At 43.3% G+C, this 17901-nt stretch overlaps 2 protein-coding genes across 2 annotated transcripts; both read right to left on the bottom strand.

The window, feature by feature from the left end:
* Window positions 1-1033: 1033 nt before the first annotated feature.
* On the bottom strand, window positions 1034-4840 carry slc46a3 (solute carrier family 46 member 3). Its single transcript, XM_076275176.1, has 5 exons — window positions 4646-4840; window positions 3087-3990; window positions 2723-2806; window positions 1471-1627; window positions 1034-1210 (listed from the first exon to the last, which is right to left on the bottom strand). Exons 1-5 carry the CDS (start codon window positions 4838-4840, stop codon window positions 1105-1107), a joined length of 1446 nt encoding a protein of 481 aa, XP_076131291.1. The 3' UTR covers window positions 1034-1104.
* A 1702-nt stretch (window positions 4841-6542) lies between these two features.
* On the bottom strand, window positions 6543-8493 carry LOC143111786 (insulin-like). Its single transcript, XM_076274045.1, has 3 exons — window positions 8311-8493; window positions 7369-7561; window positions 6543-6801 (listed from the first exon to the last, which is right to left on the bottom strand). The coding sequence occupies exons 2-3, from the start codon at window positions 7547-7549 to the stop codon at window positions 6647-6649; spliced, it is 336 nt and encodes a 111-aa protein (XP_076130160.1). The 5' UTR covers window positions 7550-7561; window positions 8311-8493; the 3' UTR covers window positions 6543-6646.
* Between the last annotated feature and the right edge of the window lie 9408 nt (window positions 8494-17901).

Genomic DNA, 17901 nt, shown 5'->3' with positions numbered 1-17901 from the left:
GGGACATTCATACCTCTTGGTATCATGAAATAAGGCAGATAACCTTAATTTATTCATGGATTGAAGAGAATTTAAAGACAGAAAACAATAAACACCATAACATCACATTTACATACAATTTATAAATGGAAGGCAACAACAAAAGAGGGAACATGCAGTGTAGTTAGTGGCAACCCTTTATTTGGATACCCTGTGGACAGATGCTGGTTTGTTTCAAGTTTAGTCTTTCCAACTGTTTAAACATCACCTTATGCAAACCCAGCCCTTAACCTCAACCATAAATTATACTTATTAGAGTTTTAACATCTGTCCATAGTACACCATCCAGATAAAGTATGGCCCAGTAAACTAAACAGTAAAGCCACAGTGAAGTCTTGGCATTGCACAGTGCAGGCCTTATGACTTCTTTGATGAAAACAAAAGGGGTTTAACCTAGATTCTCAAAATGGCTGAATAGGCACCCATCTAAGATCTTCCTGGCACTGCTTGGTTCCTGCTGAGAATGGCAGAACTGCTGAATGCTGCCTCACCGTGTGAAGTCGAAACCAGAGAACTTACCACAGTGACTGACCAGTGACCATAGCTCCTGGTCTACAGATCTGACGTTACAGCTGTGTCCTCAGTGCTCCAACATCCTGCTCCTGTGGGACATGCCCCCTCCACCTGGCAGTGGCACTCTTGGTTATATGTCCAGACCTGTTTCTTTTTCTGATCCAAAGCTTTTCAATTGTATCAATTTCAATGGGGTGTGCAAGGAAGAGGTCAAGATCAGAGACTGAATCTGGTAATGGATTTATATTAGTGCACAATGTACTGTACAGTGCTTGAGACTATTTAAAATTTGATAAAGAATTGTTATGTGAACTATTTTTTATGTATGCACCTAAATACATACCTGATTTTGTCTACATATCCTATTTATGTTGATATACATGTATGTCAGTATCAAGTAAGAATATGTACAGTATATGGAGCATAGTTTCAGATTCCTCAGAGTCTTTCCTCTTGTGTAAACATATTTTTAAGGCGGAGATTGAAAAGGCTTAGCAGTAAAAGATGTATGCTGCCATCAAACCATCCTTGAACCAACTTTGAAACAGGACCTCATGACCTCACTTCCTGTTGTGGAAAAGACAGGCTTTCCTCTGGGTCATCAGGAATAAGCTGATTGGTGTCCTCAGGGATGGCCCTCTCCAGGTGACGTACAGCGCTGCTCACACACACACACACATACACACACAGCTGATTACAACATTATTTTGCTGTCAGTATGCTTATTATTCAATTCAACTCAATTTGTGCAATGTTTGCGATCTTTGAAACTTTGAAACAGCTTGTAGTGTTTTCTCCTGAAGTGTTGATGGCTTATACTGTCACACTGCACCTGTAAGCCCTGTGGCCTACTCACCAGATGAAGTGTTGATGGCTTATACTGTCGCACTGCACCTGTAAGCCCTGTGGCGTACTCACCAGATGAAGGTGACGGGGACCAGGGTGATGACCGCCGCCAGGAGGAAGCTGAAGCCGGGGAACCAGGAGACAGTGGCCGCGTACAGGCTGCTGAACGTGGGGAAGGACACACCAACACTGACCATCTCCATGAAGGCCACACACGCAAACACAGCCCCTGGCATGGCAAATTCGAGGATAGAGTGAGAGAGACAAGACCATAATAACAATACAGACATTCCAACCTGCAAAAAGTCATTTCAGGGAGGTATCACGACCCCCACCCCCCCCCCCAAAAAAAAACTTTAGCCTACTTAAGATTAATATACTGTATAATGTCTAGTCAGGACACCAAATAAGGAAGGCCTATAGATAGCAATTGTGAAAATATGTAGATTTTGGTAGTTTGGTCTTTGGTCATCTAGTAGGCTATTGGCCTGAAATATATGCACATGAATTGACACTTGTTAAACTCACCTCAACATGTCTTTTGCAATCATTTAACCCGCCATGGGCAATGCTAAAGTCACTGTTACAAACAGTGCAGCGTGCAAGACTAGGCCTATCATTCTTTTTTACTCTTATGATAGAAGGGTAGCCTACACTTTGAAATGGGTCTTACATTTAACTTTTTTTGAGGCACTGACACTGCTATGACGCTCCTGTTCCTATACACTGAACTGATTCATTAAGTTCCGGAGAAAAGAAATAAAAGCCCGCCTACACTGAAAACTGATTGGTTGATTTAGCGAAACAGGCCAATCAGGAGGCTCTCTGTCTTGGATGCGCTCAGGCACACACGCACCACCCCTCTCTCTCTCCCGTCGTCCGCGCTCTTGATCGCTCACTCTAGATTCCGGGAGATTTTATCTAATTTGCGGGCGTCAGGGAGCCGCTATCAATATGCGGGAGACTCCCGGAACTTCCGGGAGACTTGGGATGTCTGTAGTCAACACACACATAGTGTTATGAGATGAACAATTCAACACTTTCCTTTTCCAAACAAATTGTTTGTGTTGAGATAGTGTCATAAGAAATGACAGTAAAACCTTTCATGACTGCTCAAGTTGTGTGGACAGGTATGACATCTACCACAGTTATAATGTGGATGCAGGCGTATTATTGCATGTGGTTACTAAACAGCCCACTCATCACCAGGACCAGCTCTACCAAGGAGCCATTGGATCCTAAATCCACAGAACCAGTTTGCAGGTATGCAGATTGTGGTGCAAACAAGTTGTGTATTTTCTCTTGAATCTAATGTTGACTTTACCTTGTTCAGAGTTGGTGACCATCTTTGACATCATGGAGCGAATCAGTGGTGAAGGCATGACTGACAGGAGCAGCGGGACCCTCACTGTAACACACAGTGGTACAATTTAATAACAATTCAGGGACCCTGTCACTGTAACACACAGTGGTACAATTCAGGGACCTTGTCAGACACTACGTCCCTCCGAATCTTTTAGGGGTCCCCACTTAAGCAAGGGGTGTAGGTAGAAATATTAGGCCCTGCATAATTTTGTTTTAGATATTATTAGGCCTATAATGCCTGAGATGTTCCTGGACCCTTGGCCTGCACTGGACACTTGCTATGCCCCCCTGCTCCAGCTCCAGTCGACCCCGGTTGATCTTACCCAGATACATGAGCAGGGTGGTCTTGGCAAAGGCGGCCATGACGAAGCCGACGGCGAGTGACACAAGCCCCAGAAGTACCACGCACACGTCGGCAAGGTAACCGGACAGCAGCCGGACGCCGGCGAAGCTGCCCAGATACATGGCGGAGGAGAGCGCAGCGCCGTAGCCCACCATCACCTCGTCCCAGCAGAGCGGCGCGTTCAGCTCGTACAGGATGAAGAGCGACATGCCGCCCAGCGTCACCACGTTGTAGAAGGCGAAGGCGCACAGTGCCAGCGCCAGCAGGGGGCCGCGTCGCTTGGGGCCGGCCGAGAAGAGCCGCCCGACCCCGCGCAGCCGCGACGCCACCGTCCCCAGTGGCCACCGGCGGACTTGGGAGGAGGTGAAGGGCGCCGGCTGGGCCGGGACCAGAGACTCCCGCAGGACGAAGAGCACAAAGGCCAGCACGAGGATGTGGAGCGCAGTGACGGTCAGGAAGGGCCAGGTGAAGCCGGCCAGGCGGAGGTAGAAGCCCGTGGCGATGGAGGCCAAGCCCGACTGCATGCCCAGCAGCATCTCCAGCAGGGCCATGCGCGCCGTCCTCCTCCCGGACTTCCCCTCGGCCTCGCCCCCGTCGCAGCGGTCCGCCACGTAGGCGAAGCAGGCGCCGAAAAGCGGCGAGGGACCCCCCGAGAGCCCGCGCACGAACGCCGCGCCCAGGAGGTAGCCGAGGTCCAGCGAGTAGCGGCTGACGGTGGCGTAGGCCAGCGTGAACAGGATGTCGCCCAGCAGGGGCGGCACGATGGCCACCTTGCGGCCGTGGAAGTCGCTGTAGGCCAGGAGCAGTAGGGACATTACGAGGCTGGGGAAGAGGAAGGAGAGCTCGCTGTGGAGGAGGAAGAGAGACGTCTCCCTCTGCACAGCCTGGAGCTGGGCCTGATTGAATAAAACAACAGAGAGGGAACGGTGAAAAACATGCTTTTGATGTCTTACACAATGGCACCAATGGGCACTGAAACCCATTATTTTCAATAGTTTGCACGATGCAAGCCATTCAGCAGCAAGCAATTGCACACACAGCGGTCAAAATTAAACATTGTTGAACTTTGACTGCAGTGTGCGGTGGCGACTAGTATTTTGCGCTGTACAGAGATGTGAGCATAGCACATACAGTTTCTTATCTGAAAGCGCCTTAAGGCAAAAGATGAATGAAAGAAGACAATGACTGTAAAACAACCTGTCAGTAGACCGGACAAACATACATGATGAGAGAGTTGAGAAGGTGAGACAGACAAAGAAAGAAGGGAAATGAGAGATGAAGTGGAAATAACACACTGTGTGAGAGAAATTGAAAACCTACAATTAACCTTACCTACGTACAGGCCTACTACAATAAAAACCAGTTCCCCTCTTAGGCCCAGTAAGACGAATTCAAAGCGCCTTTCAACAATAGCTTTCTATTTTAAGCTTTTCAATCTTCAATCTTTTTGTTCCCCTCTCTCTCGCTCTCTCTCTCTCTCTACCCTCCCCACTCCCTGCCTCTCTCTCTCCCTCTCTCTCTCTCTCCTGCTCATCTTACCCCATGCTGAGTGCTCTGGTTGCTCAGGTTGGCTCCTCCGCAGCGTGAGGTGTTGTTGAGCTCAGTCGGGTAGGGAGACCCTATGATCCTCTCCCACTGGCGCCGGTACACGTACTGCTGGACCAGTGGATAGGTCATGAACATGCCAAAGGAGTACACGCTGACCACGGGCTCGATCAGGTACACACGGCCCATTTTGGACAGCACAGTTGTGTGTGGTGGTTGCAGTATGGTGGTGCTGAAACCAAAACAGTTGTGAAACAGCTATCAGGAACCGAGCTCTGAATCACATTCTTATGTGAAATATGTGAAAACTACATTCCTGAGTGTCTCTAAAAGTCAAGCCTTATCAACTGATATAAATGAAAAACAACATTACCTAAATGCTTGGTTATTCAAACAAATTTGGTGACACAACGGAGCTGGAAGGTTCTCCAGTAAGAGGATCATGAGTAAAAGAGCTGCTATTGTTGGTCTACAGAGGAACACATCCAGCAAGTCCTTACCTGAGATGTAGGTCAGGGGAAGGTTTCCATGTCCATTTGTCTTGTTGATAAATGTGTTTTCTGACCTGTGAAGAGAAAGCCAGGTGGGAATATTCTGGCACTGTAAATACTGTAGCTATACGTACTGTGGTCGACTGGTCCAGATAGACCTGGCAGCCACCATCACTTCCTGATTGTTTGTGAAGTCTGCTAATCCCCAAATGTGTATACCCATGAGGGGTGTGAGAATGAGAGGGAGAGAGGGTGTGTGGGTGGGTGTGTGTGAGAGAGAGAGAAAGAGAGAGGCAGGAATGGAAAATGGATAACTTTTCCCATGGGTGTTTAAGGCTCTCACATTAAAGCGATAGCTCAACTCAAAATAAAGCTTCTATCAGTATCTCCTCATCCCAACTCGATGTGGTACGGCTCGTTGTGATAACAGAGGTGTTAATTCATGACCAATTGCTTGCTAGATAACTCATTTTATGCCACACCAAAGAGCAGAGAAGAGTAACTACTGTATTCACATAAGTAACATGAATGGTATGACTGCCGCATGGTGTTGCCGTCTGCTATGCATAGAAAATAAAGCACTTTCTAAGTTCTCTCCATACCCTGCTCCTAGCCTGGAGATTCCAGACCTAAATATGAAAGATTAAGGATCTGGCCACGAATAATGTAATGGCCCAACTCGAGGGGCGGGACCAAGCATGTATTTGAAAATCTCACTGCACACAATTGGATAACACTACGACCAATGTTAACTGACTGATTCCGGACTTTGACGCAATTGGATAACACTACGACTGTCATCTGTTTAGCTCGCCTCTGGCCAGCCTATATCAGATACACAGATGTGATTGGTTCCCCGCGATGCAAGGGGTAAAAGTTACGCGCATCATTACTCGTTGCCGGAGTCTCTCGCTGAGAAAATGCTTCTGCGAGAACTCTGGATTCCCAGGGTACCCTACTCCTGGAACTCTTAGTAAACAAAGTATTACATATTCTCGCTCATTGATTGATAACAATGCAACACAATAGTCTATTGTGGTATGTGGAATATTTAGATGACTTACTTTTTATTTATGAGCAGCACCCGTGATGTGACATGATGTTTGACTTGGTGGTGTGGATCGAGGTTCATTGGTTTGTTTTATGTCTGTGTCCTTGTATTTGTGTTTACATTTGTGTTTGTGTTTACACTTCCATTTTGCACTGATTTGGGTATGTAAATCAGTGTTTATTAACCCTGGCTGGATCTTCCACTATCCTCATAACACTCTCATAATTTTTTTTTAACCACCACCCCCGGCCCCATCCTTTTATCCATTGACACATACACACACAAACCTTGTTCTCTATTGACACAACTGAAATGATCAATAACAAAAAGCTTTATTAAATGGCAGGCATAGTTTTCCTAATGACTCAAGCTCCCATTGAAAAGGCAATTTTTAGTGAAAAGGCTATTCGCACTCTTCTTTTTCATCGTGTGCTTCTCCTTGCTCAGGGTGATTCAGTTGTGGAACGAGCTACAGTACTTTTGAAGCTCGAAGATGCTGCAGGGTTTGTGACAGCACTGCTGCACAATTCCATCTCCCATAACCCCCCTCCTCGAGACAATGGTTTCTCCCACCTCATTCTCCTGGCCAGATTTTGGAGGCAGGAATCCTAACAGGACAAAACAAGACCTTTTCATTTTCAAATGTCTGACAGTCAATGGACCATGTTAATATTTGAAATTGTATTGACAAGACTAGGAAACAATAAAAAAAAAACATACACTCATGCATATTTGAAATGGCCGAGACTAGGACACACACACAGTACTTCACACACTGATATTTATCTGATAAAATGGAAAGTGCAAGAAGTGCCACTGTCGGTGCTACTGTAAGTAGAATGTGTTATTCAGTGGTCACCATTGGCATGCTAGAGATCTGGTTCTCATGAGCCTCAATATGTGCTCAGAGTGTTTAGAATCCCATTATCCTATTTATTCATTCTTCTGTACAAGTCTTTTCTGTATCTCTCACTCCACACCATCCCTCTCTCTCTCTCTCCATCGCTCTCGTTCTCGCTCTCTCTGTCTCAATCTCCAACTCTTTCTCTCCAACCAGTCTCTCTATCTTTGTCTCTCTCTCTTTCTATCTTTCCCTCTTCTTCTGTTTCTTTTATCTTGCCCCTGGTGTTTGATTCTCTCTCTCCCTCTCTCTTTCAGTCTCTAGTTTGTCTTACCCTGGAGGGGGTCCACAGCTCTCTTTGTAGGCTTGTAGACGAAGCCCTCGTCTGCGCACACCAGGTACAGTGCATCCACCAGGTGCGACCCGCACAGGTGTTGGGCGGTGGCGCCATCAGTGCCCGTGGTTGACAGAGCCACCACGACAAGCAGAGCAGCTGTTTGGAGCCAGAGAGCCATGGCAACGGTGGGCTGTCACACACAAGCACACCAGCAAACTCATTAATTACAACAGGTAAGTTAAAAAGCAAAACATACAGACATGACGAGACGAGACATGCCATAACCTAAAAAACAGTCAACAGATCAATATGCTGACCTGCTTGTTACATCTCATAGCCTAAATACTCGTCAGTGCATGCCCAGATTGAGCAATGTTGCAGGGAAACCACATAACCGTTTCCATGTCTTCGGATTAGATGATTAAAGGTTTCAAGAAACTGATCATTAAAGTCAGCACCAGTCAGAGGCTGCATTCATTATTTTGCACTTTTATGATGTCAGCACATCGCCAAAAGTAGGTTATTGGTTTAACCAAAAATATTTGGCAATATTTTTAAAGTACAAAAATACACAATAAAGTATTTTGATACAAAATACAAAGCCATTGTCTTCAACAAAATAAAGTACAAATGACAGCATACTATTTTGTATTTGAAATACTGATTTTAAATAAATGTATCAGAAATACTGCCTATCCCTGGCTGTTGGCTGCAGCAAGCTAGGTAGTACCGATTTTTTTGTGTTTGTGTTTTGTGTTTATGTAAATTTTGATCCAATTTGACCACTTTGCTATGTTGCCCACCCAACCAGCCCACCCAAATGTAGTAGGCTAGAACCGGCCCTGTCTGTAATGAGAATTGTTGGTATAGAATAGCCAGTTTCCAATGCTACATTCTAACCTCTTGTACTCTAAAAGACAATAAGTGATGGCACCTCACCTGCGAGGGAGTTGGAGATGGAGGTGTTCTTCTGGGTGAAGATGGAGATGCAGATGGCGATGGAGAAGGCTGAGGATGAGCACCAGTCGCCCTGACCTTATATACGTCCAGCCGTCAGCCTTTTCCTCCCAGGTCAGCGGAAAAGAAGAGCAGAATGAGCAAACAGCCATCAGATTAGATAAGTGCCCCCGTTGGACGCAAATCGTGCGGCCCATTTAGTGCATTTGTGTCATTAGGGCGTCGCGCCGCATTAGTCATGTCAAAGGTGAAGCACCTGAGTGCGCACTGAGAGCGATGCCTGGATGTGCGCTGGATTGCATCGTCATGGCTAACACTCAGCCTAGAGGTGTGGCTGGCGGAGTCATGGGCTGAGGTTTCATGTGCTGTGGGCTAACAGTCCATGTGTAGGCCCACAGGACAGGAGATGCACACTGGTCAGGAGGTTCTATTTTTGTTTTTCTTCACATCTTTTCTCTTTCCACCTATAGTAGCCTACGTGGTATATACACACAGGCAAACACATTGTCACACTGACACACACACATACACACACAAACCGACACACACACCGACACACACAGACACACACACACACACAGTGCAGTGCATACAAGTTTGGACAAACACACATAGATATACAGACACATACACAAACACACACACACCCACATACACACATTGGCAGAGCACACAAGGGGAACCTCACTAACTCACCACCAATGTTACTCACATGTACCCACAGGCACACACACACAAACACTTGCTACACGCACACAGGCACAGTCTGACACAGACACACACACGCACGTTCTAGTATATCAGGCAGTTTGGACTGTGTATATTGTTCAGTCGCATTGTTACAAGCTCTCAAGCAAGTGTATACATTCACGCAAACTCAATACAAACACTCAGGTGCTAACCAAGGGGAGAACACGAAAGGCTATGTATTTACAAAGAGTAACAGGAGCAGAGGACAGAGAGATCTTGAGGGGCGTGATTCACAGTTGCAGGTGTTGGGCGCAGGAGTAGGGCTTGGAGAGGACTTGGAAAATGTGCTTTAATTCCTTTGAGTAGCAGGTGGCAACACCATGTGGTGATACATCTAGTTTATTAAAGACTCAACACCCTCCTGTACTGTTACAACAAGTTTTATTACCTACTCCTCTTACCAAAAGTGCATACAAAGGTGTAAAGTTATAAATACAGGTTTCCATTCTTCAGTTTAATCTCTAGTCTACCATTACTATGTGGACATCACAAGAGATGAAAATGTGTAGGAGAGAAGAAAGAGGTAGACAAGCATGCATTTGCTCATGACGTTTTAAGACATAGTACGGATTACATATGATATGTACGTAGCTAAAAAGTACATACTGTCTAGATGAAAACATTTCACATACATAAAAATGCATTCAGCAACCCCCCTCCCTCCACCCCTTGCCCTTCTAGTACTATTTACTGTGTAACTAGTCTGCCCTGTATACTATATATGGCAAGAATAAACAGAGCTAACATTCAGTAGTTCATAGAAATGTCCACAGGACAAACAACTCAGTGCAGTCTCAGAACCTGATCAGAAAAAGGTCAGTTTATACATTAAGCACCCAGATATGGACAGTGTCAGATTTGCTTGGAAAGTCCATCACAAGGTAGTAGGTAATAGGTAATATAAATATACTGTGGGTTGGTGTTGTTTATCATTGTGTTGTTTAGATCAAAGACTGATAAATGAAGAGGGAAGCAGCTCCTCTTTTGGGGGAAGTGCGTTAACCTAGGATTTTGTTTTTCATTGGTGATGATGGTTGACAGGTGTTTTCAAATGTCTTCATCCATTGCTGAGGCTTTGAATGTCATATTCAGAATTTCATGAACCTAGCTGATAACCAGAGAACTGTGATGTTAAGAATGATATACATAATGTATAATGTATTAGCATGGCAGTGGTTTATGTTCCATCAAGCCCCAATGACATTGCAGGATGCATGTATTTAAACTCAGCAACGTGTTCAACATGGCATTTGCAATTTTGAATGCAATATGACACATTTGACTGCACTAAAGAGTATGGATTTCAGGATGCCAAGTGTAACCATTTTTCAACATTTCATTTGTTTCCAAACACAAACATCTGTGTAGTTTTGAGTTCTATCTAGTAATGAATTCATCTTTACATTTAAAGTCTATCTGAGATAGAGTCATGAACAATGAATAGTCTAAAACTACACTGAAGAACGCTGCATGGTTACACTAGGCCAACTTCATTGCTACACATCACAATATAACATTGTTAATAATAACCATTAGAATCAGGACTCCCATCAGAATATTAACTCATTATGGCTCTGTTATCTTCAGTCACAATCATTGCTGTCGCTGTTGTCGTCACATCATCATCATCATCATCATCATCATCATCATTAGCGTCCAAACGGGTCAGAGTCAGTTCTTCAGGGGCTGTACATGTAAAAGCCCAGGCATCACAGTGAGAACTGAATGTCATTCAGAGTGTCTAGTTGGTAGTTTTCCCTTCTCAGGCTAACGTGTATAAAAAAAAAAAAACATTTCACTCAAAAAGAGTAAGAAGAAACATTGAATAAAAAATGTAACCCAAAAACACATTCTAATTTAGGAATCATTCTTTACAAACCATTGGTTAGATTATTGTACAGAGTTAAGAAATCCTCTACAGTATGCTTACAAACAGTGAATGACCTGTATTACATTCTTCCTTCACAGTTAACGATCAAATGTCTGCAAACTAGTAGCATATACAATGAATTATTACCTCAGGTTAACTTCACATTACAGTGCAGCAAATACCCTTTTATTCCATACAGATATGTACAACAGGAAACAGTAACCCTTTATGCCACACAGTAGTCTGAGCGAATTAGGGTTGAAGGTGGAAGTAAATACAGCAAAAGGATATTTGGTATCAATCGAACCGTAATTTCATGTAGATTAAGAATGTCAGGTGCCTACAGCGCAGATTTGTACCAGAAAAAGATATACAGCTTTGAATGGACCATGGTATAATGATTATTGGGCCAAAAACGTGTATTATAACATATAGATATTAGCTGATATCTCCCATACTGGTAAAAGGATCTTTACCAAACTTGGTGTACTTACTCACCATAAGTTCTTCATTAAAATTAGTAGGTGTTTAATGTCTTGGGGTCAAAGGTCAAGGTCACGTGAGGTCATACTTGACATGCAATGTTTGTTTAAGCCTAAATTAACTGATAAGGCATTAAAGATCATGGGGTCACAGGTAGAGGTTAAAGGTCATGAGGCTATAGCTGGCTGAGGCATAGAATCAACTATCTGAATTGACACGAAAAAAGATTAAGACATTCATTAAAGCAAAACAAACTTTATTTTCTGTATAAAAACAGTTGTTTCAACCTCCACATCTTATTTTAGTATTGTAGTAATAGCCTCTCTGAAATCAGGGGAAATCTAAATAATTTGCTGTTTTAAAAATGCAAACATCTGTGTGAATACCTGTTTTAAAATAACTGTTTTAGTTCATAAATGATATTGGAGTAAAAACAAAGTACTATTACATAACATTCAGTACATCAATAACAACATTGTAGTTCATTTAGACAAGCTGAATAGCAGAAGTTGTAGATTAAATCCAAACCATTTCTGTCAAACTTCTGATAAACATTGTCATCTAGAGCTATTTCCTTCAACTTAAATTATAACGGCAGACAGTAGAAGGGGGTCACTTGCGCTTCAGCCTGGTTGGTGCTCACGGAACAGGACGCAGAAGTCAAAAAGGGAGATCCAAGGTCTAACAGGAGCCAAGGAGCAGGACCGGAGCACTCAATGCTTTAACGTGTTTTTATTTGTGCAAACTGACTAACGTTTCGACGCCCATGCGTCTTCTTCAGAGTCAAAACGCCAGACAATCGATGTAAATGTCTATCTTGATAGAATAGTGTTAGAAATAAAAACTACCCTTGCATCGCATTGCAATAGTTATACTTTGTTCCCTGAAGTTGGTAGTAGGCATATAAGCAACGGCAGCAGTGGACTGATATTACCTAGGATTGTACTATTATGGTGGGTTTTCAGGATGTGAAGGGATGTAATCATGGGTTTCATAAGGGTTTATACTATTGCATGGGTTTTCATGTTTTAGAAGAATGTAGTCATGAGTGTCATAAGTCTTAATGCCACTGCATTTGCTGTGAGCAGTGTGAGGTCATTGTATCTTGTGTAGGCCAGACCGACTGTCAGCGGAGTGGGGTGAGTGGAAAAGTACCGGGGGTACCAGGATGAGAGGATCTCCTCCTTATATGGTTAAGGGAGAGGGGGTGTTATCAAGCTGGTGAGGACTGGACAGGACAGGGATGAGGAGGCCACTGTGCCTGTCTAGCTAGGAAAAGAATAAGATAAGAAGGCCTTATTTCACCAAACTGGAAGGAAACAGAAAAACTTAGGGTTACACTATTTTACATATGTTACCTATGCATTACATAGGTTTGCATATAGTTTTATGCATGATGGGAAGATGGTTTCCACCAATGTAAGCGACCCTGCTTGGTACTGATTGGTGAAGGGTGTTGAGGGAGAGGGGGTGTTATCAAGCTGGTGAGGACTGGGCAGGACAGGGATGAGGAGGCCACTGTGCCTTATGAGTTAGGGCCTGTCCAGCTAGGAAGAGAATAAGATAAGAAGGCCTTATTTCACCAAACTGGAAGGAACCAGAAAAACTTAGGGTTACACTATTTTACATATGTTATCCATGCATTACATAGGATGCATGATGGGAAGATGGTTTCCACCAATGTAAGCGACCCTGCTTGATACTAATTGGTGAAGGGTGTTGATGGAGATGGCGTGAGAGGGTGGCACTTCTCAAGAGCTGAGGAGTATAAAATATAGTGTATAGCCATCCGTAAGGGAGATCTTGTCGGGGGGCCCAGCTGATGACATCTCCTCCCTATTGCTTTGATGGTTGGTCTGGACTTTGGTTGGGCTGTACCATCATTGCAATACGGTGAATAAAGATCAACAGTCTTCGGAAAATCTTCTATCTACATTGTCTCCTTCGGACGCCTTGTTCCAGAGTGCTAAATTACTAAATAGTCATGTGGTAATTGTTAATTGGACAATTGGATTTGGAAGTGGACATTTTCTAGCCTGGAAAATCCAGACCCTGGTAATCTCAAAAGATTAAGGGTCTGGCCACGAACAATGTAATGGCCCAACTCGAGCGGTGGCACCAAGCATGCATTTGAAAATCTCACTGCAAGCAATTGGATAACACTAGACCAATGTTTACTCTGAATGATTCCGGACTTTGACACAATTGGATAACACTATGACCAATGTTTACTGACCTCCAACGTTGCAGCGTTGTCGTCATCAATTTAGCTCGCCTCTGGCCTGCATATATCAGATACGCCGATTTGATTGGCTCCCCGGGATGCAAGGGGTAAAAGTAACGTGCATCATTGCTCATTCCATTGTGCTCTCGCGAGAACTCTGGATTTCCAGGGTAGACATTTTCCACGACAGTATCCTGATTGGAGTGCGCTTTTCTGTTTACTTTTCGACGCAGTACTACTAACCGCTGCTAAAAAACTAGTCCCTTAAAATGTTATGCGATCATTGAAATGCATAGAATAATGTTAGAAATAAAATGATCAACACAGACATTTACATTGAGTCTGCCGTTATAATTTATTTGTCTGCCGTTATAATGTATTTGCCTGGGTGTACTGTGGATTGGGTAAGACTGTTTTTAGTGGCAGGCTGACACATACTGATGACTTGCGCTAGCTTAGCACCTGCAAACTCTGCCACTATAAGGACTGGATCAAACGTGTTGAAAACGGTCTCCACTGATAGATATCACACATGCTAACTTGGAAATGAGGTCCTATGTCCAAAATCCTGAACCACCCTTTTAAAAATGTGTTGTTGCCTATAGCAATGCTATAGTAAATCAGCTTTTGCAAGCCAGTGCTACAAGATGACAGCTCACCTCCACATTGGCAGATAACACAAAGATCTGCGCATATGCCAGGTTCCTCTTCAAGTGCTGTCTCATCATCCATTGCAAATAACAGACATGCCACATTACTAACATCAAAACTGGAAGACAATGCTGTCTTCAGGGTCACAGAAATTACCAGGAGAAAGTGGACAACACCTTGTCCACGAAGGGAAAAATAGCAAGGGCCACAGTTAACAGTCATACTAACGTATGGAAAGTCACAACAGCACAGAAAGCTATAATTTACAGCTGGAAGTAGCACTGCTTGTACTGTGGAAAGGACTGCAAGGGCAATATTGAAAGAGATATTGGTCAGGTCATGACTATGCTAGTGGACGTATTTCACTGTTACTGTATGTAACTGCTAAGCACATTTGCCTAGTAATTGCAATCAGATTCTTGATTCTTATATACAAAGAAGGGGTATTAAACTCATTGTGCTGTAGATAGGGACTCCCCATGTCAAAAACAACCAAGTCTATGTTGTGCAACATAAAAAAAAGAAATCACTATATTTACAGTAATTGAATTGAACATGGCATGTTGATTAGCATGTCTCCACCGTCTATAACCTTGTATGTCAGGGGATAAAACTGACCTTAACCTTTGACCCCATGGCCCTGAGTCCCTAAGTTCATCTAACTTGTATAGACAATAAATGTACTAGAGTTAATGAAGATCCAACAGTCTGCTTTGGAGATATGAACCAAATACTGCATGTGAGTTATTTGAGTGACCCCTTGTAACCTTGACCTTTGACCTCAAGACCTAAATTGTCTTGCCAGTTCTTTGACAACTTATAGTGGGAAAGTAGACCAAGTTTGATGAATATCTTTCAATTGGCTTAAGAGATATCAGCTATTATCAAGATGTACTAACATAAGTTTTTGGCCCAAAAATCATTGTTCCATGCTCCATTCAAAGCCCTATATATTTTTTTCCGGTACAAATCTGCGCTGTAGGCACCACAAATTCTTAATCTACAGAAAATTATGATTCAAATGATACCAAATATGCTTTTGCTGTATTTACTTCCACCTTTGACCCTTTTCTAGGCTAATTCACTCAGACTACAGCCCCTCTCTACACAGTATAGTAAAGTGAAGTACAATGGGAGTCTATGGCGTTACAAAGACTACTAGAACATGGTTGTGCTAAAGAGGTAAAGTTGGAGTTTGGATAAACTGGGTTCCAGTTGTGTCTAATAACCACATAATTATTTCAGCCTGAACATTAGTGTGACACTGTGCTTTGTGCTACAGTATGCTCCTGACAGTGTAAAAAGGGCTGTGTCATTTAAAGTGTTACAGAGAATACAACTGGAATTGTTATTATAGGCTACTCCTGAATGCCAGTGAAACCTTTCCATGGCATTTAGCTGCTCAGCTGAGTGCTTGGATTCCCCTTATTGAGGACTGAGAAGTTGGTGTAACCACATCTATCAACTATAGTTGTACCCTGTAGAAATACAGTATTTCAATGGAATTGAGAAATCATAGCGTCACATTCAGGGGATGGTGTTGTCACTAACAACACTCTTCAGACACTATGAGAAATTATGATTACACTAATTCAGTTATCACAATGGAGTTGTCTTGGAAAATACAGTATGTATAGCCAGTAATAAATTAAAACTATTACAATGATCCCATGATCGATTTTAGGACAAAAAAAAGATAAATCAATGAAAACTATGAGCTACCACAGTCAAATCAGTCCAAAAGCTACAGAGAAACCTATCCTGTATTGAAAATCAACATGGCTAAAATGCCTGCTATGTGTCTACTGGCTACATCTACACAAGAAGAAAACTCCCTGAAAGTTGTAGTATCATAACATCTACCCTTTCTACTCAGGATTTCATTATTTTATTTCCAGAAATATACATTCTCTACAAAATCCCCCACCTGGGTTTCACGGTAACAAGAGTGTTTCCGGTGCAGAAATATATAGCTCAAAGTTCATAGGCTCAACTAGCCTGGGTTTCCCCATGCTGCCTTATGCACGTGATTTTTATTTACACTGCTAGGCAGCCTGGATTCCATGGACTTCGTTTTCACCTCAACGAAGGAACCAATCACAGAACGGTGGGGGGACAGCAAGACGATGACAACACACCGAAGCTGTTATGAGCTACGTACAGACGCATTTGATAGACATTCGTAGCGCCCTATAAACGGCTCTGGGCATTCGTAAACCACGTCTCAAATACGAGAAAATGAATGTGTAGTTCCCAGACCCCATCTCAATGAGATGAGGTTTGGCGTTAGCCAGGCTAAGGCTCAACCACAGGCTGGTACATTCCTTTTGGTTAGCTATAGGGCAGAAAAGAAGCAGTGGCCTCCATTCATTGGTCGTCATATGGGAGCTGGAGTTGGACCTGCATTAGTTTCCTATATTCTTCAAAGAAAGCACCATGGCCAAAGGAAGTGTTTTCACTGGTGAGGAACCAACACTCTTTCAAGTAAATGGCTGTTATAGGCTAGCAGGAGCAGAATGGATCTGTATAGGCAGGCCTTAGGCTTCAGAGCATCACTGAAGAACTTTGAAAAGGGTTTGTGTCTGACTACATCTATTGCTCGGCTGCTACTTCCAAAATACATCTAAGAGTAGTTAACTTCATAGAGCCCTGCTTCGTCATCCCTGCTATTGTGTTGACTTTGAACTGTGCACCAAAGACTAGAGGTCATTTAAAAGTGAACCACACCTTGTTCAGGGAAAGTGTTTTCTACTGTATACGCATTTCTGTGAGGTGACTGCATACAGAAGATGTGAGATCTGACTGACCGTTGATCTATGATAACAATCTAACAAAGAGTACTCTATTAGGTCATACAAGACTGGAAGACTTTCAAATGCACATGCATGAAGAGTAGGAAAGCGTTAAATACATTTACTGTAGATACAAAGGCTAACATAAAGAATCATTGAGATTATTACAATTTATATTTAAATACAGGTAGTACATCCTCAGTGCTTGGTTCCTTGTGTGTATTTGTGTAAACTTACGAAATACAGAGAGGATGATGTCTCATGCCAGACGACCTGAGAGGAGGCAGACCAGAGAGGAGGTCTTCACTGCAACTCATGGAAGACCAAAGCAGAAGAGGAATGTTTAAAATGTCCACTGATAAATACTATAATCACCCAACCAAGGGGATAGAATATCCTCCAAATAAATATCTCTCTCTCTCTCATTCTCTCTCTCTTTCTCATACTTCTCTCATTCTCATTTCCCAGTCTCCCAGCACTCTGGGTCTTTACTGCACAATTATCTCTTTCTCCTCTCTACCTCTCTCACTCTATTCTGCAAGTCTCTGACTCCCTCTCTCTCTCTCTCTCTCTGTCTCTCTCTCACCCTGTTTACTGCTTGAAAGTCAGACTATAAAACAAATAGAAAACCATTGTCTCTGGGCTCTGTGTGATCAAGTGATTTAAAAAAAGGAACTGAGAGAGTAGCTGGTAGCTCAGGTCTGTCTGGCAGTATGCTGTTAGCGTAGCTCCTTGAGTCAGCGCTGGGAGGATGGGAGGTATACCTGTACGGTCATCACATTCACACACTCCTGCCTCGCACC

This window comes from Alosa pseudoharengus, unplaced genomic scaffold, assembly GCF_046254945.1.
Source record: "Alosa pseudoharengus isolate Yale_2024_CS ecotype anadromous, Long Island Sound unplaced genomic scaffold, YU_APseudo_1.1 YU_APseudo_1.1_scf_8, whole genome shotgun sequence".
NCBI classification, from domain to species: domain Eukaryota; kingdom Metazoa; phylum Chordata; class Actinopteri; order Clupeiformes; family Clupeidae; genus Alosa; species Alosa pseudoharengus.
The sequence above is the reverse complement of the archived record's forward strand: the minus strand, read 5'-3'. Positions and strand labels throughout refer to the sequence as shown.